At 45.1% G+C, this 24,615-nt stretch overlaps 1 protein-coding gene across 1 annotated transcript; it reads right to left on the minus strand.

Moving 5' to 3' along the window:
• LOC130131958 (tripartite motif-containing protein 16-like) lies at positions 1 to 23,006 on the minus strand. The gene is made up of 11 exons (XM_056301682.1): positions 22,374 to 23,006; positions 18,748 to 18,843; positions 17,749 to 17,982; positions 17,010 to 17,169; positions 16,817 to 16,855; positions 9,919 to 9,984; positions 9,417 to 9,521; positions 8,513 to 8,548; positions 7,932 to 7,997; positions 935 to 1,000; positions 1 to 617 (listed from the first exon to the last, which is right to left on the minus strand). The coding sequence occupies exons 1-11, from the start codon at positions 23,004 to 23,006 to the stop codon at positions 43 to 45; spliced, it is 2,076 nt and encodes a 691-aa protein (XP_056157657.1). The 3' UTR covers positions 1 to 42.
• Between the last annotated feature and the right edge of the window lie 1,609 nt (positions 23,007 to 24,615).

Raw genomic sequence — 24,615 nt, forward strand, 5'->3', positions numbered from 1 at the left:
ACCAGTGGATGGAAACCTATGCACATGTCTCACAGCCTGTCTTCACATTGGACAGATCTTGATACTGTCAGAAGTTGAACTGAACTGGCCGAGGGCGAAGTCCAGGCCCACTCCGACCCCACAGCCCACCCCAAACGCAGCGTAAAGCGGCTGGGTGAAGTTGGCGTGGAAGGTGTGCAGGTGCGTCATGCTCTCTGCCACGCTGTAGAAAGCCAGCATGCCCGCTGGCATATCCAGAAAGATGCCCAGGCGAGGGGTGTAGGTGACCGGGATGTCCTTCTTCTCATTGTCATGCATGGCCGAGCAGCAGGTGTCCGACAGCTCCAGGCTCCAGGACTGGGCGTTGTAGCCGAGCCCTGCGTTTGCGTCTGAGCCCTTCCTCTTCAGAGACCCGTAGGTGACGGCCACAGATGAGCCCCTGCCTCTCCACTCCACCTCCCAGTAACAATGCTGGGCCTGTAGGGGACTCTGGCACAGCACCTGGGTCCACCCGTCGAAGCGCTGTGGAGTGTCGGGGTAGGGCTGTGCTGCGCCCTGCAGAGTGGCCTTCGTGTTGCCTTCAGAGACAGCCAGCCGTCGGTGGGCTGTGTCAGGGTCAAGGGTCAAGGTCACGGAGTCTAGCAGCAGGATAGAGAAGAGGGTTTAAGATGGTTATTTAGCTTGGAAGATGCAGTGAACGTGATGAAACATAACCCACGGGACATTATTTACTAGAAATTGCAACCTGATTTTTTAGGATTACAGAAGTAGAGATCTAGATGGTTCATAATGTTAATGATTGACTCTTCACAGACCAAACAGATACAAGTGGCAACTAATACAACATTGAACTGTTGAAAAGAAAACTGTGTGCATGGAAATGTTCTCCTGAGCCGTTTAACCAACAGTTTGTTTAAATGCAGTAAGGCATGAGTGACATGCTTGCAACACTTACATTGTAGGAAGTCATCTCTGGTCCTGGGCTCTGGGGCCTGGATGCAGTCGATGCTGATCTCCCTCACTGTTCAAACCAAGCACATGGTCAGTTCCCTGGAGGAAGCTAAATTATACAATACTCTATAAATCCAGACTGATATGAGCTCTGTAATATCTGCTCATCTGCTCACTGGTATCCAGTTTACTTTGGTTGTCCGAGGCAGACAGATGCAGGACTGGGGCTGGGTTGTCAGAGCAGACTCATCATCATGTGTGATGGTGTTCCAGTGTTGCCATAAAACACTGGCCTCATAATGGTCAACATGATCCGCCACTTGGCACTGGCTTTGCAGCAATAGTATTTCAAGAAGGTGAACCCTAGGGGCGTCCGGGTGGCGTAGCGGGCTATTCTGTTGCCTACCAACACAGGGATCGCGGGTTCAAATCCCCGTGTTACCTCCAGCTTGGTCGGGCGTCCCTACAGACACAATTGGACGTGTCTGCGGGTGGGAATCTGGATGTCGGTTTGTGTCCTGGTTGCACCCCTGTTGGGGGTGGGGGGAATAGCGTGATCTTCCACGCAGGCACGTAGCCAGGTAGGTGGTTTTCGTGTCTGAACCCCCCCCCCCCGAAACCCCACGGCCCGTCTGAAATGGCACCAATAATTATTAAGTTATCGTTTTGATTATTTGTCACCGCCCCTCTAGCCTACTCATACACTGCATCTATCGTGACTGACAGGCGTTAAACCTGTCAGTTAATTTGTTTCCAAACATGATGTATCTTATTGGTCTGTTTTGTAAAACAAATAAAATCACACGCTTTTGATTGGCTCAGGGGTCTGACGAGTCAGCTAAGCAACCTGCCACTGGTTATGCTAGCTAAATGGTCGATCTATAGTTTGCTTTTCAAAAGCAACGGAGCCGCCGAAAGCTACCTGTAAATCAGGCAAGAGCAGTAAAGTTAATGTTCGTAAAATCAGTGATTTTTTTGTTTCAACGTGTCCCGACTCAAAAAAGAGAACATTACAGACGATCTGGTCACTAACGTTACCGATTTTCCGGAGCAAGCGTTAGCAGACCCACTGCCCCCCCCCCCTCGGAAACGGAGCCAGAGTTAGCAGACCCGCCGCCGTCCTCTACCTCGGGAACGTTTTCACACGACTTTGTGGATTATATTGGTGGGAAAATATCAGACGAACAGAGAAGAGAAATATACTCACTGGACTGGACGGCCAATATCGGACAAACATTCCCTACAAAACTAGGAGGTAAACTACGTTTCCAACGTCATTGGATTGACCAGTTTAGCTGGCTAGTATACTCAACAAGGTCCGACGGTTGTTTTTGTAAGCACTGTGTTGCATTTGCAGTCGAGCATGTGGGCAAGGGAGGGCACAGAAAAGCTGGCAAGCTAATTAATGTCCACTTCTCAGACTGGAAACATGCTTTAGAGACGTCCAAAGACCATGCACAAAAGGCATATCACAAGGATGCATGTTTGAAAGCGGACAATTTCCAAATGGTTCTCAACAATAAAATGGATGCAATTTCACTGAGGCTAGATTCTGAGAGAAAAAAGCGAGTCCAAGAAAACAGAGAAAAACTCAAAAGCATCATTGCAACGTTGATTTTTTGCGGTCGCCAAGAACTCGCCCTGAGAGGTGATATTGATTCAGGACCAGTGACATTGAATGAGCCAACTCACAATGACGGAAATTTCAGGGCTTTACTCAGGTTTAGGGCTACATCTGGCGACACAGTACTGTTACAACACTTGAGTAAATGTGCAGCAAACGCTAGCTACTGCAGTCCTGATGTAAAAAATGAAATAATCAGCATAATTGGAGATGTGATAACAAACAAACTGGTGCAGAAGGTAAACTCCGCGCAGTGTTTCGCTGTGTTGGCAGATGAAATGAAAGATGTTTCAGGGCGGGAGCAGCTTTCTGTCTGTGTCAGATACGTGAACCAGCATGACAGCCAATATAGCATCAGAGAGGAGTTTTTGTCCTTTGTTGATATCGAGAAGTTAACCGGGGAGGCAATCGCCAATTCAATCGAGAGTCAGTTGACAAATGCAGGCGTTGATTTACAGTTTTTACGTGGCCAGGGATACGACGGTGCATCTGCCATGAGTGGCCGTTTAAATGGTGCCCAAGCTAAAATCAAGAGAAGCACAAGCAAGCGGTTTATGTGCACTGTGCCAGCCACAGTTTGAATGTGGTCCTAAACAAATGCTGCGCTGTACAAATGGTGCGAAATTGCTTTGGAATTGTCTCGGAAATCTGCACTTTTTTCCATGATTCGGCTTTGCGGTCTGCCAGTCTGCGACACGAGACGGAGCGTCTTTTACCCGACTGCAAGAAAACGCGACTGACGAAGTTGTCTGGAACGAGATGTGTCGAACGCCACGACGCAATATTTACATTCAACGAGCTTTTAGACCCTGTGCGATCCAGCCTGCAGAAAATCGGTGAAACCTTCACAGGAGACACATCTGTCAAAGCCACTCAGCTCTTTAATTCAATTGACAATGCAGAATTCATGCTGTCCATGAATGTGAGTGAGAAGATGCTTGCAAAAACCTACCACCTGTCCACCTTCCTTGAGAAGGAAAATTGTGACTTGGTGAGTTGCGTTTCAGCTGCTGATGCTGTTATTAAGCAGGTAGATGAGATGAGGGCTAACTCTGAGATGGAGTTCAGGCAGATTTTCCAAAAGACCTCTTCCCAAGCAGCCAAGTATGGGGTTGAATTTCGACCACGAAGAGGCATGGACTGCAATGAGGATCCATTGAAGGCCTGTGAAAATCACTACCGGCAAAAGCTTTTCATAGTCATGCTTGACTTTTATTCATCACAGATGAAGGAACGCTTCAGCAAACACAGAAATGTGATCTCCAACCTCTGCTCCTTACTGCCATCTAAGGTCAGCATGCTGAACGACAGCTCAGCTCAAGCGCTCTCCAACCTGTATCCTGATGAAGTGTCACCGCATCTGGAAGTTGTAAAGTCAGAAATTGACACCTGGCGGGATAAATGGAAAGATGCAACTTATGTTCCACAAAATGCCATTGAGTCATTAAATGCCCGTAACAGTGAGTTGTTTCCAAGCATCTTCAAGCTTCTCCGCGTTTTGACCACGCTTCCTGTCACCAGTGCCCATGTCGAGAGAAGTTTTTCCCGTCTGGGAAGGATCAAGGACAAAATGCGCAGTACAATGACGGAAAGACGGCTTAATGGACTGACATTGCTCTCGGAGCACAGAGACATTGTGGTGACGCCGGAAGAGGTACTAGACATCTTTTGCAGACAAAAAAGACGATTGGACCTGCTTTTATAAGGTAAGATCCACTTTTATTTATTAATGCATTGATGATGATCTATGGGCCATTAATACGTTGACATTTACCGTACGGTTGGGTATTAGGCTATAGTATACAGTGTGGGAATTTTATTTACCGGTAGCTTTCGGCAGTGTTGCCCGACCCCCCCCAAAAAAATATGTTTCTGGCTACGGGCCTGCTCCCACGCGCTACTTTCCCCTAGTGAAACTCCTCACTGTCAGGTGAAAGGAAGTGGCTGGCGACTCCACGTATATTGGAGGAGGCATGTAGTAGTCTACAGCCCTCTCCGGATCGGCAGAGGGGGTGGAGCAGCGACCGGGACGGCTCGGAAGAGTGGGGTAATTGACCGGATAAAATTGGGGGGAAAAAAGTGAATCCTTTTCTATGTTGCAGAGCAGGAACTTTGCAGCCATTTTTGCAGCAGTTCCAGAAAGTTTGCAGCAGTTCCAGCAAGAGCAGCAACTTTGCAGCAGTTGACAATTATTTGCTTTGCATCAACACTATTTCAAGAAAGTGCACTGAACTTCTGAGAGATTCTGAGTCTGAACGCTGTTCTCTGCTGCGGAGCAGGAAGTTATTGTTGCAAGGTACAAAAAGACACCTGAACATTATACAAGTCAGAGACTCAAGTGAACCAGCAGCACTAAGACATTCCAGATAGACTATATCACACGAGGGGTGTAAAGTTATGTCTCGCCTCAAGTGATGCTGAAGCCAATTTTGGTTTTCTTTCCTTTGTGGAATCTCAATATATGAAGCTTGTTTATGCACAAAGCACAGAAGAAGAACAAAGTTTGGAGGAAGCATGGAGGGGTGTGTACACACACAGGCCATCAGTAGACCTGAGGCCGGCTCTGCTCAGCTCAGCAAGCAGCACATCTGCTTTCCTTCTTCAGCAAAGCAGTGGTTTACATCATGTATGCATGTACATACACATGTGTTGCAGGAAACAGCTGGCACGCTGCAGGCTCTAACCCGCTCCTGCTCCAGGTGCTAGAATCCACAGCACGTGGTTCCAGGAAATGCTGCAGATTGATGATCCTTCCCTGCCAAACTAGTTTCTTACAGAATCATCTGAAGTAGTTTTGGTAATCCATCAACGCTTGACTGCCTCTGCACATGAAATGGGTTCTTGATGTGTGAGCACACAGAGGGGGGTGGTAGGAAGAAATCTGACTGTTTCTCTGATCACTGCTGGTGCCGGCGCTGCTGCTGCTGTTGCTGCTGCTGCTGGTGGTGGTTATAGTCACACCAATTCTGCATGTGCGACACATCAGTGGACAAAAGTACTGCAGCAGCATCCAACCAGCAGCCATGCAACGTTGCCCCGATGTATTAAGGGACTATGGGTTCCATGTTTTCACTCAGATGTTGCAGTTTTATCCAGGACTAATGGAGATAAAACTACATACATTTATATATATATATATATATATATATATATATGTCAGTTTTTTATTTAAATGTTTTTAAGTATAAAGTAACTTTATTCCAAATTTAAACTTTTATTTTTTTTCCAAAACCAAACTACTCAGTTGAATTTCAAAACATCAAATTCAACCCCAGTGGAGGCCTTTAAGCATCTGAGCAGAGAACCCTGAACCACCACGGATGGTGAGAAACACTTATGTGTGAGTGCAAGTACCACACACATGCATATTGGCAAATGGCATGCCGAGGTGAGTTAATTATAATAATTAAACTTTAAAGTTATGTTAGTATGGCTTCTTAATGTCGTCCCTGGGTGTGGTTGGTGCAGGAAAACAGGTTCACTTGCTCCTGTCCACCAGTCAGTACTTTTCAACCAACTTCAACAGGTTTTGCCAATGTACATAAAAATGAAGTGAGGTATCCTTCATATATGAGAACTTTAAACTCAGGCAGTTGTTTAGCATGTAGACGTGTGTAGAGGAGAGATGCTGGGTATACTGGGAGAAGGATGCTGAATATGGAGCTGTCAGGGAAGAGGAGAAGAGGAAGGCCAAAGAGGAGGTTTATGGATGTGATGAGGGAGGACATGCAGGTGGCTCGTGTGACAGAGGAAGATGCAGAGGACAGGAAGAGATGGAAATGGATGACCCGCTGTGGCGCCCCCTAATGGGGGCTTCCAAAAGTAGTAGTAGTAGTAGCAGCAGCAGTAGTAGCAGTAGCAGTAGCAGTAGTAGTAGCAGCAGTAGTAGCAGTAGTAGTAGCAGTAGCAAAAGTAGCAGTAGTAGTAGTAGTAGTAGCAGCAGTAGTAGCAGCAGTAACAGTAGTAGTAGTAGCAGTAGTAGTAGTAGCAGTAGTGGTAGTAGTAGTAGTCGTAGCAGCAGCAGCAGCAGTAGTAGTAGTAGCAGCAGTAGTAGCAGTAGCAGAAGTAGCAGTGGTAGTAGTAGTAGCAGCAGTAGTAGCAGCAGTAGTAGTAGTAGTAGCAGTAGTAGTAGTACTAGTAGTAGCATTATTAGTAGTAGTAGTAGAAGTAGCAGTAGTAGTAGTAGCAGTAGCAGAAGTAGCAGTAGTAGCAGTAGTGGTAGCAGTAGTAGTAGTAGCAGTAGTAGTAGCAGCAGTAGTAGCAGTAGTAGTAGTACTAGTAGTAGCAGTATTAGCAGTAGTAGTAGAAGTAGCAGTAGTAGTAGTAGCAGTAGCAGAAGTAGCAGTAGTGGTAGCAGGAGTAGTAGTAGCAGTAGTAGTAGCAGCAGCAGTAGTAGTAGTAGCAGCAGTAGTAGTAATAGCAGAAGTAGTAGCAGTAGCAGTAGTAGTAGTAGCAGCAGCAGTAGTAATAGCAGTAGCAGTAGAAGTAATAGCAGTAGTAGTAGCAGTAGTAGTAGTACTAGTAGTAGCAGTATTAGTAGTAGTAGTAGAAGTAGCAGTAGTAGTAGTAGCAGTAGCAGAAGTAGCAGTAGTAGCAGCAGTGGTAGCAGTAGTAGTAGTAGCAGTAGTAGTAGCAGCAGTAGTAGCAGTAGTAGTAGTAGTACTAGTAGTAGCAGTATTAGTAGTAGTAGTAGAAGTAGCAGTAGTAGTAGTAGCAGTAGCAGTAGTAGCAGTAGTGGTAGCAGGAGTAGTAGTAGCAGTAGTAGTAGCAGCAGCAGTAGTAGTAGTAGCAGCAGTAGTAGTAATAGCAGTAGTAGTAGCAGTAGTAGTAGTAGTAGAAGTAGTAGTAGTAGCAGCCGCAGTAGTAGTAGTAGTAGTAGTAGTAGTAGTAGTAGCAGCAGCAGTAGTAGCAGTAGCAGTAGCGGTAGTAGCAGTAGCAGTAGCGGTAGTAATAGTAATTCTTTAGCAGACTGGCACAGGATGCTCATGTAGACTGCATGTGACTGCATGTAGGCTGCATGTAGACTCATGTAGACTGACTGCATGTGGACTGCATGTAGACTCATGTAGACTGCACTTACACTCATGTAGCATGCATGTAGACTGCATGTGGACTTCATGTAGACTGCACGTAGACTGCATGTAGACTCGTAAACTGCATGTAGACTTCATGTAGACTGCATGTCAACTCATATAGACTGCATTTAGACTCATGTAGTGTGCATTTAGACTCGTGTAGACTGCATGTGGACTTCATCTAGACTGCATGTGGACTGCATGTAGACTGCATGTGGACTGCATGAGAGGAAACAGCAGTTCAGAAGCACACGTTGTGTTTGTGATAGTAGGCAGGATCTGTAGGAGGTGGAGGAACCTACGTGCTGGGAAAGCTGCTGTGTGATTATGCAGGGAGTCTTGCTGATCCAAGAAGAGACTGGGCTGAACTGTAAGATTAAAACATGACGTCAGACACATTCTAACACCTCCCAGTACTCCAAATTCTAACACCTCCCAGTATGTCAAATTCTAACACCTCCTAGTACTTCAAATCCTAACACCTCCCAGTATGTCAAATTCTGACACCTCCCAGTACTCCAAATTCTAAAACCTTCCGGTACTCCAAATTCTAACACCTTCCAGTATGCCAAATTCTAACACCTCCCAGTACTCCAAATTCTAACACCTCCAAGTACTCCAAATTCAACAAGTAGGAATTGACTTAGGACACATTTAGGCCTAGTTCAGTCTAAGCTCGCATTTCACAGCCTGTGGCATTTCCTGCATACATTTGTTGTTTTGAGTGTATGGGAGGACAACTGTTGAGCTTTTCTTTCTCGGTGCAAACTAATTGGCCATTTGTTGGCCTTTTGATTAGTTCTCTGACCTACGAAACCAGAAGGCACGTCTGCATGACAAACACTGCTAATGTCCCAAGATTTTTCACAGATTGTGATCTTACCTTGTGTTGGTATCTCAGCAAGACTGTCCATCAGCCCTGTTCAGAAGACACAGCTGCTGAATACACTGATCTGACCTTAACTCAGCCTTCACATGTCATATACAACTAAATGATGACCAGTTTGAAAAACCCGTCTTACTTCCTCAGCTTGCAAGCCTCTGTCATGCGGGCTTACCTGAGAGACATGGGACTATTTACCACATGTATCATCTGGATGCGGAGCTTTGCATTTCTAACTGCTGGTTGCTTGTAAGGTTGCTGATGTAGGAAGTTAAAGGGGGGCCTGATGGCTGTTCAGCAGGGCACGTTGGACCTGCCACAGTATGAATATGAAACACGACTGTTTGGCAGCCAGCTTATGAAAACAAGGTTTTTCTTTTTTTCTTTTTTTTATATTTCCCCCCCTTTTTTCTCCGCAATTGTACCCGTCCAATTATCCCACTTTTCTGAGCCGTCCCTGTTGCTGCTGCACCCCCTCTGCTGATCCGGGGAGGGCTGCAGACTACCACATCCCTCCTCCGATACATGTGGAGTCACCAGCAGCTTCTTTTCAACTGACAGTGAGGAGTTTCACCAGGGGACGTAGCGTGTGGGAGGATCATGCTATTCCCCCCCAGTTCCCCCTCCCACCCAACAGGTGCCCTGACCGACCAGAGGAGGCGCCAATGCAGCGACCAGGACACATACCCACATCCAGCTTCTCACCCACAGACACGGCCAATTGTGTCTGCAGGGATGCCCTACCAAGCTGGAGGTAACACGGGGATTTGAGCCGGTGATCTCTGTGTTGGTAGGCAACTTAATAGACCGCTACGCTACCCGGACGCCCTTGTGTGTCCATTTTTGCATTCTTTTCACACCCATATTAGTAAGAGGCAGATGGGAGGATAAGGTCAGGTCTTACATGGGTTTCCTCCTCTGGACTGAGTGTTGGTGGCTTGTGTGGCTTGGGCAGTGGCATGGCGAAGAGAGCGGAAGATGCTGCTGATAGAGCCCATTCGGCTGAAACCTGATTGAACAGTGAACAAGAAACAACAGAAGCAAAAGAAGATGAGTGGAAAAAAGGCACCATTTCACCACTCTTTTCACAAGAACATTTATGTGTTGCAGATGATACCACGAATCTCAGATCATAGCAGATTTTTGGGACTAGATAAAGTACACTCAAATAATAGATATCAGAACAATCATACTTGCACAGCAAGGATTCAAAGGTTTCTTACGTCCAGTTGATGCCGGGGATGGAGTTTGGTTTGGAGTTTGAATATGGGCTTGAGCTGGGATGGAGGCTGGAGTTGGCATTGGAGCTGGGACCGAGGCCAGTGTTGTGTCAGGGGTTGAAGAGGGAGTCATATCTATGAGAGTCTGGTTTTGATTGGGCCGGTTCCAAAGAGAAGTCGACTCACTCTGACTGCCAGTAGAGCTTGATCTGGGACTAGGTCTAGGGCTGGGCCTGGAGTTAGTTTCACTTGCTGTTTGAGAGACATGAGAGAGAAGAGATAACTTTGTGAGTATGGCTCAGTGTGAGTATCAATGACTACTACTACTACTTCTACTTCTCCTGGATCACGACCTTGCCATGGTTGAGAATGCCATTCGGAGCTTGGCTCCTGGTAGGGTCACCCAAGGCGGACAGGTCAAGGGGGAGGTTCCAGACGAAGCGCGATCTAACAAAGACCTCAACGGTGGAACTGGTGTAAGATGTCTTCAGGTCACAACAACAGTGAAGGTGGATGAAGGCTGCAATAGAGGGTGGTCCCCACTTGTCTTGGTTCTCCATGCCATTGGACTCTGGCCATCCCGTGCCAAGGACCATGTGGTGGCTGCAGGAGCATCAGCCACTCCATGTAAAAAGCTATCATGTGCAGGTGTACTCCCATTATGTGGCTCCAGGATCAAATTCTACACCCACCTGAAGACCCAGAGGGAGGACGCTCGACTCCGAGTGACCGCCAACAATGATGTCTACTAATACTACTACAACTTTTGGCTTCTCCCGTTAGGGGTCGCCACAGCAGATCAGCTGTTTCCATCTCTTCATGTCCTCTGCATCTTCCTCTGTCACATCAGCTCCCTGCATGTCCTTCCTCACCACATCCATAAACCTCCTCTTCAGCCTTTCTCTTTGCCTCTTCCCTGGCAGCTCCATAGTCTGCATCCTTCTCCCAATATACCCAGCATCTCTCCTCAACACATGTCCACACCATCTCAATCTTGCCTCTCTTGGTTTGTCTCCAAACCGTCCAACCTGAGCTGTCCCTCTAAAGTACTAGTTCCTAATCCTGTCCTTCTTCATCACTCCCAATGAAAATCTTATCATCTTCAACTCTGCCACCTCCAGCTCCACCTCTGTCTTTTCATCAGTGCCACTGTCTCCAAACCATACGACATAGCTGGTCTCACAACCATCTTGTAAACCTTCCCTTTAACTCTTGCTGGTACCCTTCTGTCACAAATCACTCCTGACACTCTTCTCCATCCAATCCACCCTGCCTGCACTCTCTTCTTCACCTCTCTTCTGCACTCCCCGTTACTTTGGACAGTTGACCCCAAGTATTTAAACTCATATGCCTTCGTCACCTCTACTCCCTGCATCCTCAGCATTCCACTGTCTTCCCTCTCATTCACGCATAGGTATTCCGTCTTGCTCCTACCGACTTTCATTCCTCTTCTCTCCAGTGACCACTTGGGGTGAAAGTCTGATTGCGGATGTTGTTACATGATAGATTCACTTTTCAAAAACATTGCCAGGCATCATTTAGAATCATACAGATAAAAATCTCTCTGGGAAAAGTACCACAACAAATCTTCTTGCAGGACTTTAACAGTCGTTTAAACCTTCAGAAAACATGCTCTCCTTTTCCAAAACTGGGAGCTCATCCTGCAGTCAGATGTATCTTATCGTGTCCTATTAAAAATAGTTGTAAACCACACTCTCCAACACGTTACTTCAAAGATATCCAAAGGAGTTGAATCAAGTGCAACTGGATTTGGTATATATTCGTGAAGACGTTTCGCCTCTCATCCAAGAGGCTTCCTCAGTTCGTGCCTTTCTGACTAGACGAAGCTAGTCTGACTGGCTGGTGATGAGACTCAGAATTTATCCTCTAGGAGTCGTTGTCAGAGCTATAGATGTCCATGGCTCTTTGTGTCCCGATGTTTACCAACGCCCGTCGCTAACAGAGCCATAGATATGAGTGGCTCTTTTGTGTACTGATGTTTGGCCGCGCGAGGATAAATTCTGAGTCTCATCACCAGCCAGTCAGACTAGCCTGGTCTAGTCAGAAAGGCACGAACTGAGGAAGCCTCTTGGATGAGAGGCGAAACGTCTTCACGGATATATACCAAGTCCAGTTGCACTTGATTCAACACCTTTGGATAACCATGACCTGGATGAATGAGAGCATTCACAGACATGTTACTTTAAAGATTTATTTTGCAAAGCTACAGGACCACCGAACTACGGGACCACCGGGCTACTGGACCACCGGGCTACGGGACTTCCTGCTCTCGAGTGCAGAAGTTTACAGATGATTTTCATGCACTTTGTCCACTGTAAAAAGTGGAGCCAAATTAAAAAACATTTTGCTCTCATTCAAACTGAATTCTGAAAAAAAAAAACCAAAATAAATCACGATACATTTGACTGCACTGTGAGCTTCCTGTCCTCACAAACAAGATATACGTACGTATCACCTGTCTTGATGCATGTTCAATAACCCAGGTAAGAAAATCACAGGAAGGTGAATCAGCTCATCTGGGCACAACGTTTATCAGAGACACGTTTCATCATCATCTAAGTGAGCTCTTCAGTCACAACTGACTGCAGGTACCCCCACCCTTATAAACATACCACAGTTTTTGGAGGGGTTAAATGATGTCCGGGAATTAAACGACTACACGGGACTGAAGTCCAGTTTGAAATGTCCATCTAGTGGTACGTTTCTTAAGACTGAGGCAATCAGCAGCTTCTTGTCTGCATGATTCTACATGACGCCTAATAATATTTTAATTAGGTTTGAGTTCCAAAATAGTGGACCCAGTGGTCCTTTAAGACTACACTAAACTGGTGCATTACCAGACCAGGCTTTACTAAACAGTTTTATACTATGGTAACGGAGAATGCTGGCTTCTGATTGGCTGGATGGTGTGCATTAAAACCAATGCTGGCCTAATACCCTATGTAACCATAGCAACAGTCTGACTTGGTACAAATTAAGCATTCAAAGTTAGCTTAACGGCTAAATTTTGCTTCATAACAGTTTAATTCTGAGTCAAAAACGTCCAATAAAAAAGTGAAAGGTTGTATTTTAATTGTTTGGTCGTTGACCATAGGGTAAACACTATAATCCACCCCAAAGCGACTGTTAAAGGAGTTCACCACACCACCTCGCGTCGGAGCCACATTTAGCTCCGCCGCTGCACTAGTCATCTGCCACTTTTAATTTTTTGACCCCCCCCCCAATTTTCTCCCCAAATGTACTTGGCCCACTCTTCTGAGCCGTCCCGCTCTCTGCTCCACCCCCTCTGCTGATCCGGGGAGAGCTGCAGACTACCACATGCCTCCTCCCATACATGTGGCGTCACCAGCCGCTTCTTTTCACCTGACAGTGAGGAGTTTCACCAGGGGGACGTAGCGCGTGGGAGGATCACGCTATTCCCCCCAGTCCCCCCCCCCCCCGAACAGGCACCCCGACCGACCAGAGGAGGCGCTAGTGCTGCGACCAGGACACATACCCACATCCGGCTTCCCACCCGCAGACACGGCTAATTGTGTCTGTAGGACGCCCGACCAAGCCAGAGGTATCACGGGGATTCGAACTGGCGATCCCCGTGGTGGTAGATAACGGAATAGACGGCCCGGATGCCCCTTCACTTTTAATTTAAAAAAAAATCTCATTGTTACTTTTATTGCCAACTGCTATAAACACTGTACAGGACACCCTGGACTGTTAAATGTTAACCAATTTTTGACTTTTGTTGAGTTTTAATTTAAAAAAAAAACCTGGTCTGTAAATACAGCTACATTTTAGATTACAGGTTTTAGTTTAACTTTAACTTTAAATTAAAAGGTTATATTTTCTAGCGTTTTTTTTTTTTGGAGGTGAGCCTGATGCCTAAGCGTTTCATTGCCAGCAGTGTGTGCAACATTACGTATGGTTATGTATGTAACATTATGTATGATTATGTGTGGTCATGTATGTAACATTATGTATGGTTACATATGTTTATGTATGTAACATTATGTATGGTTATGCATGGTTGTGTATGTAACATTATGTATGGTTATGTATGATTACGTATGTAACTATGTATGTTTATGTATGTAACATTATGTATGGTTATGTATGTAACATTATGTATGGTTATGTATGTAACATTATGTATGGTTATGTATGTAATATCATGTATGTAATATTGCATACATATGCCCGCACTGAATTGGGTAAAAAGGCTTTTGTTCATTCTGCACCTTTAACCTGGAATATGTTGCAGAATGACTGGAAATTTACAGAGTTAATCTCACTGAGTCGTTTTAAATCCAAATTGAGAGCACTTGAAGCTGATTTCACAACATGTACTTGTTTTTTATAATCTGCTTGTAATTTACTTTTTTTTCTAAATATTTTTGTCTTTTGTTTATGTTTTCAAATGTGTAATTTTGCAACTGTGATTTTGTATCTGTGCTTTCTAATTGCTGCTGCCTGTCTTGGTCAGGTCTCCCTTGAAAAAGAGGTTTGTAATCTCAACGAGATCCTCCTGGTTAAATAAAGGTAAAATAAAATAAAATAAATAAATAAAAATGTATGGTTATGTATGTAACATTATGTATGGTTATGTATGGTTATGTATGTAACATTATGTATGGTTATTCATGTAACATTTGTATGGTTATGCATTTGACACATAAGCAAAGTGGAACTTGAGCGGGTGGTTCTCGGTCCTGGATTATCCTCACGTGTGCTGTTTTAGTGAACGTCACTAGAATCCAGTGAAGACACGCTGAGAAGGAGGTGACACGCCCAGTGGTGACGTTTGCCTTGTGAGGGAGCAGAGCGGCCAGTGTGCCATGGCAGGTGGAGGTCATGGCAGGTGGATGCCGCCTGACGCTCCTCACCGGCTTCTCTCTGCACCACCTGCCAGTCTGCTTTCTACTGACAGCACAGAGTGAAACACGAGGTCTCATTTAACACTGACTAATACCAGGGATAGAACACTGACTAATACTAGGGATAGAGGAGCGCGACCAAGACGACCATCACGGCCGTTTTGGATTTTCAAAGTTTGATAACTTTGTTTGGGGGGGGGGGGGTGATACAGTCCTGCTGCTCCCTGAATTCCCCTAAAATTGTACGTATTTGCATTAAAATGAAACGAGTTTTAGATTAATTGCACACAAAAAAGTTATGATAAGATCTACCTATAACGACCATGAGCGGTCAACGTGACCGCTCGTAATTTGCACATGATCGTGCGCGTCATGTCAGTATTTATGACGTGTGTTGTCACGTTATTTCCTTCGTGAAGTTCATTGCTGTGTCCTAGAAACACACTAGCGCCCTCCAGTGCAGACAAATAGTCTAAACTTGATGTGTGATTATGCCCAACATGTCTGGTTACAGACGCACCATGACTACCACCAAGGCCTTGCAGTATTTACAAGCGTTGAGCAGTGGGCATTTTAAATTGTTTAAAATAGTATTAAAGTTGTTAAAATGTTAATTTTGGTGTCAGTTAGTTTCATAACAGACACACTAAAATATGTAATGCATTAATATCTGGGTATTTATCTCGACACAATATAGAGTTTAAACACCGTGGCGGTCAAAATGATCACCCACTGTCGTTTTAGGTAGGAGTGAAATCCTGGTCGGTCTAGTGTTTCTTTTCCTCCTGAAAATTCAACACCTGGATTTTTTTTTTGTTGCCCCACACCAAGCATGAAGGCTGTTATGTTGTCAGCAGCACTCATTTAAGCAACGCAGGAGTTGTTGTCCCATTCTGTGCCAGAAAAAATGACCATCTGAGTCGAGATGCAAAACTTTACATCCAACTAGAACCTCATCAAAAGAACCATTTAAGATAAAACTCTCAGAATTTGGACCAAACAACGCAGTAGACAGATGAACGAGTGAAGAGACAACTCTGACAAAACACCTTCAGTTTATTTCACTGCCTCCCTCGTTCTACCAGTTTCTACGATACCTGGCAAAACAAACAAAAAAAAACAAAAAACAAAAAATCCCTAAAATTCACCCGTCTTCCACACCATCTCTGACACCTTTCCATCCATCTCTGCAAGCTCACCATAACAGCCATGGTAAACTAATAATGTCTGAAATGTCTCATCTTTGCACCAATTATAATGTTGTGCCTGGACCCTATTTATTACTGCATGTGCCTTTATTGACCTTTGATTCAATTGTAATCAAACTGCCCCCCCCACACACACACACCTCACCTCGTGGTATAGCCCTGCTTCTTACATCTGGAGTTGTGAGGCCCAAGCCTATAAAAAGAAGTTGTAAATAAAATATGCATGTCAGGTGTTTTCGGGTGAGGTTATGAACACGCTCGTTATAAAGAAGTATAAAGTTGACACCAGCATGTAATACCTCTGCTCTCCGGGCCCCGCACCCTCTGGATCCTTGGTGTTGAAGCTGCAGGACATTAAACAAAGTGTGTTTGCTCCATGTGTGTGTACTGAAAGATGCATGAGGTGATGTGAACAGGCTGCAGAGGTACTCACCCTGCTCCCCATGTGTTGTGTTGCGAGAGCCCAGACCAGAAAACACTATGACAGGAAGACAGATTAATAATCCATATTATACAGCAGACTATTCATATACACACACCACCAGTTAGATACAAGCAAGAGTCTTGAGAATTGGATGAATCGTTCACTATCAAGCAAAATAAAATTTTCCATTACACATTTATTTCCCTTAGTCCCTTTCTTCATTCATTCACATTCATTTTCAAAGTCGATGAGAACGTGATTCTCTGACATCATCAGACTCTCTGACATCATCAGACTTTATATTTGGAAACAATGTGCTGAAACGGAGAATAGGAAACTCACGTTTTAAAATGCCCGCCTTCTGTCCTCCACTCCTGTTACCTAGCAACAGATTAGAGTGACAGTGTGTCTGAAAAAAAGGCTCAGCAACTCAGAAAAAAACAGGAAATCGTAAAAAAGAAAACAAAAAACCAAACCAAACCAAACCAAAACAGGATTAAAAGCATGCAGTACTGCATAATCTGATTGTGACTGTATCTATAAAGAATAGAATCTGTTCTCACCACTGCTGTCTCCCAAAACAAACCAAGTTGTGTCATTTACTGAAAAAGAAAAGACATAATTAAACGTGACGCAGCACCACGTCACGTGTTGCAGCAGTCATCACAATGCCCTGCTGACAAACCCTTTGTGTCTGCATATATGCAGAGGATACGCATGTTTTTTTTTTAAATGGATGTGCTTCTTTCGACAGACCTTGTTTGGTGATTTTGCCGAGCTCTTGGTTGCAAATGTCTTCTATGCGCTCTCTGAGATCCAGGATGGCGTCTCGCACTGGTTCATATGATGCCTGTTGGATCGTCTGCACACGAGGAAGGTCTTCTGTCTCCAGAGGAGAGCAGATGTCTTCACACGTCTGTGGGGATATAGGTCCTGCACTTACACATATCTACAGGGGATCATTACTTGATGTTGTAATCAAATTATTTTGCCCCCCCCCCTTTTTTTTCTCGCCAACTGTACTTGTATCCGGCCAATTACCCCACTCTTCCGAGCCATCTCAATCGCTGCTCCACCCACCCCCTCTGCTAATCAGGGGATGGCTGCAGACTACCACATGCCTCCTCCGATACATGTGGAGTCACCAGCCGCTTATTTTCACCTGACAGCGAGGAGTTTCACCAGGGGGGACGTAGCGCGTGGGAGGATCACGCTATTCCCCCAGTTACCCCTCCCCCCTGGACAGGTGCCCCAACCGACCAGAGGAGACGATAGTGCAGCGCCCAACACACATACCCACATCCGGCCTCCCAACCGCAGACACTGCCAGTTGTGTCTGTAGGGACGCCTGACCAAGCCGGAGGCAACACACACACACACACACACACACACACACACACACACACACACACACACACACACACACACACACACACACACACACCCACGTCATAACCCTGTGTAGCATTGCATTCTTGGCTTCCTCCCTGCCCACCTGGAGGTAGTGGATGTGATCCTCACAGCGGGCCAGCTCTTTCATCTGTCTGTCCCTCATCCTCAGCTCTTTGATCTTGGCCTCCAGGCTTTCAGTCACCTCCTGGGCCTGGGCCATCTTCTCCTGGCCTGCCTGGTCCAGCATCTCTTCCACCAGCTCCTGCAGGCGTTCCACCGAGCGCTGAAGCTCCAAGAGCACCAACTGCGTATCACTGTGCACCAGGTCTGCTGAGCGCTGGGGGAGGGGGGGGTCACATGCAGGGATGCAGATTTTAGCATCCTCTAGACCACAACAAGTGTTTTTTCTCTTCATGCAGGTGCAATATGGTGCTAAATAACTAGAATGGGAATAGGGGTTAAAAGAACGTTGGCATTTTCTCACCAGTCCCTGTTATACAAGGAAAATAATAATTATCCATATATATATATATATATATTATATGTGTCCACGGGATGTTGCAATGAAACCTTGGATGCAGAAAAAAGAGCTCAACAATTATATTTATCCACACACACACACACACACACACACACACATATATATATATATATATATATATATATATATATATATATACAACCAAATGTATGCATGTAAAAGTTAATTAATTAAATTAATTTAAATTTTATTTTGAATGTCTAAATGTATCTTTCACGCATTAAAATGCTTTCCATGAGGTAGACAAATGATGAAGGACTTCTCCCTCTCTCACAGATGCAGGTGATGAACAGGACTCGTGTGTGTGCGTATTCAAATATAAGTCTGCAACAATTTTAAATTCTGCTTGTTCCAACAAACAAATCCAAAATAAGTAAAAAACAGTGATTGCCTCAGCAGTATCAGTATCAGGGAGTTGCCTGGCTAGATGATGTATTTATAATTATCATTTATTCTCAGTGTGATACCCCATCACTCCACACCAGCAGGTAGCGTCTCATAATGTCATGGCAGTAAAGGCAGGTACACATTATGTTTGACTAAGATCAGCTGTTCACCGACCTTCATAGTATCCATCACCTTCTTCATCTCTTTCAGCTCTTTCTCTCTTTCCTTCAGTCTCTCATGGTTGTCTGTCTGCATCTCTGACAGCACTTTCTGCAGGAGATACAGAGCAGCAGTCACACAGAGCAGCAGCCACACAGAGCAGCAGTCACACAGAACAGCAGCCACATAGAGCAGCAGCCACACAGCGCAGCAGCCACACAGAGCAGCAGCGACATGGAGCAGCAGCCACACAGATCAGCAGTCACACAGAGCAGCTTCACATGCATTCATCATGTAGCTCAACAGGCTGCTGTGTCAGCTGCTGCTACATCACATCTCATCACATGTCTCTCAGACAGCCATATGGAGACTGCTGGACACAGATGCAAACACCAGGACGGGTTGGTGCATTACAAATAGAATGGAATGTAGCTGGGGCTGTTTTCACCTTCCCCACAACAAGTGACAAAAGGAGCAACCATTTCCATGTGACGAGAAGGCCCCACCCTGAACAGAAACACCATGAACCCCATGAACACTCTGAACAGAAACACCGTGAAAACCTTGAACAGCAACACCATGAACACCCTGAACAGAAACACCTTGAACAGAACCAACGTTGAAACCCCGAACAGAAACACCATGAACACCCTAAAAAGAGACACCTTGAACAGAAACAACCTTAACACCCTGAACAGAAACACCCTGAACACCCTGAACAGAAACACCCTGAACAGAAACACCCTGAAAACCCTGAACATAAACACCCTGAAAACCCTGAACACCCTGAACACCTTGACCAAAAATACCCTGAAAACCCTGAACAGAAACACACTGAAAACCTGAAAAACACCGAACAGAAACACCCTGGAAATCCTGAAAATAAACACCCTGAAAACCCTGAGCAGGAACACCCTGAAAACCCTGAACATAAACCCACTGAAAACCCTGAACACTTTGAACAGAAACACCCTGAAAACCCTGAACAAAAACACGCTGAACACCCTGAACAGAAACACCTTGAACACCCTGAACAGAAACACCTTGAACAGAACCAACGTTGAAACCCCGAACAGAAACACCTTGAACACCCTAAACAGAAACACTCTGAACAGAAACACCCCGAAAACCCTGAATAGAAACACACTGAACACTCTAAACAGAAACACCTTGAACACCCTGAACAGAAACACCCTGAAAACCCTGAACAGCAACAGCCTGAAAACCCTGAACTGAAACAGCCTGAAAACCCTGAACAGAAACACCCTGAAAACCCTGAACAGAAACACACTGTACACCCTGAACAGAAACACCCTGGAAACCCTGAACAGAAACACCCTGAACACCCTGAATAGAAACACCTTGAAAACCCTGAACAGAAGCACCCTGAAAACCCTGAACAGAAACACCCTGTACACCCTGAACAGAAACATCCTGAACACCCTAAACAGAAACACCCTGAAAACGCTGAACATAAACCCCCTGAAAACCCTGAACACTTTGAACAGAAACATCCTGAACACCCTGAAAACCCTGAACAGAAACACCCTGAAAACCCTGAACAGAAACACCCGGAAAACCCTGCACAGAAAAACCTTGAGCAGAAACAACATTAACACCCTGAACAACCTGAAACCCCTGAACAGAAACACCCGGAAAACCCTGAATAGAAAAACCTTGAGCAGAAACAACATTAACACCCTGAACAGAAACATCCTGAACACCCTGAACAGAAACACCCTGAAAACCCTGAACAGAAACATCCTGTACACCTTGAACAGAAACACCCTGAACACCCTGAACAGAAAAACCCTGAACAGAAACAGTCTTAACACCCTGAACACTCTGAACGGAAAGACCTTGAATACCATAAACAGAAACACCCTGAACAGAAAAACCCTGAACAGAAACGCCCTGAACACTCTGAACAGAAAGACCTTGAACACCCTAAACAGAAACACCCTGAACAGTAACACCCTGAAAACCCTGAACAGAAACACCCTGTACACCCTGAACAGAAACACCCTGAACACCCTGAACACCCTGAAAACCCTGAACAGAAACACCCTGAAAACCCTGAACAGAAACACCCTGAAAACCCTGAACACCCTGAACACCCTGAACAGAATACCCTGAAAACCCTGAACAAAAACACACTGAAACCCTGAAAACCCTGAACAGAAACACCCTGAAAGCCCTGAACAGAAACACCCTGAACACCCTGAACAGAAACACCTTGAACACCCTGAACAGAAATACCCTGAACACCCTGAACAGAAACACCTTGAAAACCCCGAACACAAATACCCTGAACACCCTGAACAGAAAGCCACAAGTGGGAACAAAAGCAAGCAGGAAGGGAGACAGGTTCATATTAATGGCGAAACAATAGACCATCAGCTCTCAGTGTCTCAATGTGTGTGTGTGTGTGTGTGTGTGTGTGTGTGTGTGTGTGTGTGTGTGTGTGTGTGTGTGTGTGTGTGTGTGTGTGTGTGTGTGTTGGGTTTCCTTCCTGTATCCATTGGCTAATTGATGATAGAAGTGAACTTGTGTGTGTATTTCTTGCGTGTGTTTGTAGGTGGGGTTTAGGCTAGCAGCGAGATGCATAGTTTTCGGAGGGAATCCTGGGAGTTTGAGGTTCTGTCTGGGACAAATACATGTTGGGGTTGTAGTTTAGTTGAATGTAATACAAATATACAGGGTATATCTCACTGAGACATATCTAAGAGTACGTGCCACTCAGCACAACAGAATATGCCCACGTCAGCCCAACTTCCACTGACCACTACAGGATGGTACATACACATGACCGCTATAGGATGGTATATAGGATGGTATATACAGGTACCCCCATGCAGTATACAGACCTCCTCAACTAGTGCTTCACTATTACTCAAGGCTATCACCCTCTGGTTACCTAAACTTTACCCAGTCCATGGTGAGACAACAGAATGAAGGGCCTTGATGTACATGGTACACATTATTACATGAAAGGCATAATCCACTCTGAGGTGAAGTTCCTCACCTCCACCAAGGTCAGTCCATTTCAACAGAAGACCACCTGACTGGGTTATTCAGCTTATCACATGGCTTTAACTTACGAAAGAAGTCAATAAACTGACAGAAAATAATCAATGAAAGCTACTTTGACCAGATTTCTTTCTTTTTAGCTTGCTTGCAAACATTAGCCTACAAAGGCTTCTTTAAGCACTCATTTGGGACAGAACAGGAATGATGATGAGGCTGCAGCTTCACAAAAGTCTGCTATTCTGAAATAACGAATGTAAATAACCGACCGCAAAGGCTTTAACTGACCAACCAGGATCAATAGTGAGTCAAAAGAGACTACTCCCGGTGCTCTTGGTCAGATTATACATCTTTTGTTTTTGCTTATTAGGTGTCTCTGAATACTGATCAATTTAGATTCCAAGTTTGTCATCAGTCAATGAAAGTGGAGCGAAATAATGCACACAGGAGGAACTCATCAGTAACATAGCTGAGTAATAAATTAAATATAAAGAACTGACTTGAGGAACTGCTGCACAATTCAAACATCGACATGTTAAGCGGGGAGCCCTTATGGACCACCTCATCTTTAGGGCCCCTAGGCAGGCTTGTGCAGTAGTCCAGCGCTGCCTTACCTGCTTCTCTATGCGCTCAGCCTTGGTGGAGACACTCTCGTGGCCTTTGTGCTCGTTGCTGGTGCAGAGCCAACAGACAAATATCTTACACTGCCGGCAGTAGAACTCATGCAGATACTTGTGCTGGGTGCAGATCTTCTGAGCTAGCTGGCCCGTGGGCACTATAAGCTCATGCTGCTTCAGGGCCGGCTGGGTTTGGTGGGGTTTCAGGTGGGCTTCACAGTAGGAGCTCATACACACCAGGCAGCTCTTAACTGCCACCCTCTGCTTTCCATGGCACATGTTGCACGGCACTACCGAGGAGAGCGGCTGCCTCGAACCCTTCGATCGAGATGAGGGGGCTGTACTGGAGGTACTTCGAACGGAGTCACGCAAGTCCAATTTGAGAGCTCCTTTCCGGAGCTGCTCCACAGCTTCAGCCAGCATTGTGTTCCGGGATAAGGAAGGCTTGGGACAGAAGGTCTGCCGGCACTGCGGGCAGCTGTAGACCCCTTTGGATTCATCCTTGCTCCAGTAGTCCTTGATGCAAGCCATGCAATAGCTGTGTCCACAGGGGATTGTTGCCGGGTCATTGGGAAGGTCAAGACACACGGGGCAGTTGAACTGCTCCTCTGTCCAAAGCTTACCACTCATACTGCTGCTGCGTGAAAGGCAAAGAGGATTAAAAGCAGGTGGATTGCTCCAGAGATACAAGGAGAGGCAGCTATAGCTACCAACTATTAAGAGATATGAAGCAGTTTAAAAAGTGACAGGTGAGAACAAGTAGACCTTCACGATAGCAGAGGAAAGAGCCTTTTCTCTGCAACCAGAGAAGGAAGGAGAATAGGATGGGCAGGGCCAGAGCCAGCAAGCAGGTTTAGCAGGAAAACCTGTTAAAAAAATGCTGCTCACCAGACAAGTAACACCGCACAGCTTAACACAAGCAGCCAAACTTTCATCTACACCATGTGGCAGGACCATCGCTTGGTTTTCACTTTTTTTCCCTCTAAGGTCCCCAAGCGCTCAAGAGAATAGTCCCCCAAGCCCCCACTCCCAACACACACACACACACACAGGCCAGGGTATTTTCCCTTTGGAACCTTTGCTGTAATGATGATAAAAATGCTTGTTTTCAAAGATTTGTTTATGAACAGAAAACATATTGGTACCTACAGCTATTACACTGCCTACGTTGTTGTTTTTTTTCTCACTCAGCATAAAATTAATCAGCAATTCATAAAACAGCCTTCATGTCCATTCAGATAAATGCTTTTGTGAGTGCCTACATTACAGTCACATATAAGCACGAGCATTTCTGAAGCAGGAATAAGTAAACGTGATTTCTAAGATACACAATTTGTCAATGCAGATATTCTTCATAACAAAAGCTGCCCTCTCATGCAGATTTACTACTTAAAAGTAGTAAAGCTGCCCTCTCATTCAGCTTTACTACTTTAAAGTAATAAAGCTGTCCTCTCATGCAGCTTTAAAGTAGTAAAGCTGCCCTCTCAAGCAGCTTTACTACTTTAAAGAGGAAACATAAAACTATGTAGTTTGAGTCTTTGGTTGCTCTGGATCAGCTGACATTTATTTCGGTAGATGAATTAAAAAAAGTTTTTGTGCTGCAGTGAAAAGTGTGGACGGGATGAAGAGGTCTGCAAGTCATGTAATGTTGCTATTTCTTCATCAGAGGAAGACTGTGATGGATCCATCAGGCAACATGTTGTCTAAAAAGTGTTATTGTACACAGGTATGAACTTATACATAGTTTTGTTCAGTCTAATACTATTGATTGATGTTTGACAATTTAATCATTATGTTGTTATTCTTCAATTATTTTCTTTCAGTTCAGTCCTCGGAGGTCTCCGAGGCCCTCTAGTGGGCTTTGGCTCCCCGTTGAGAACCACTTGATAGGACAAAGTACATTGTACAAACGTTTTGCTTCCTGAAAAAAATAATTAGAGATTATGATAGACAGTTTCCCTCTCAGCCCACAAGCCCCTCCACTGATGCTTTATCACCACCCCCTACGTCAGCAGGGGATCGTCTCATGAGAGGATCTTCTCTCTTCAGAGCTCCACATTGTTCCCTGTCAAAACATCTTGGCAGCAGGATGTAGGCCAAGAAATTAACAATGACTTCTCTGGGTCCACTCTTCATCTATATGTGCCAAACATGGTCTAACCCAATATACAATTATACCCCGCGGTCACTGGACAAAACTCAGACTTTCTCAAATGTACCCTGATTTTAACCCCGTCAG

Source organism: Lampris incognitus, unplaced genomic scaffold (genome assembly GCF_029633865.1).
Source record: "Lampris incognitus isolate fLamInc1 unplaced genomic scaffold, fLamInc1.hap2 H_1, whole genome shotgun sequence".
Taxonomy (NCBI): domain Eukaryota; kingdom Metazoa; phylum Chordata; class Actinopteri; order Lampriformes; family Lampridae; genus Lampris; species Lampris incognitus.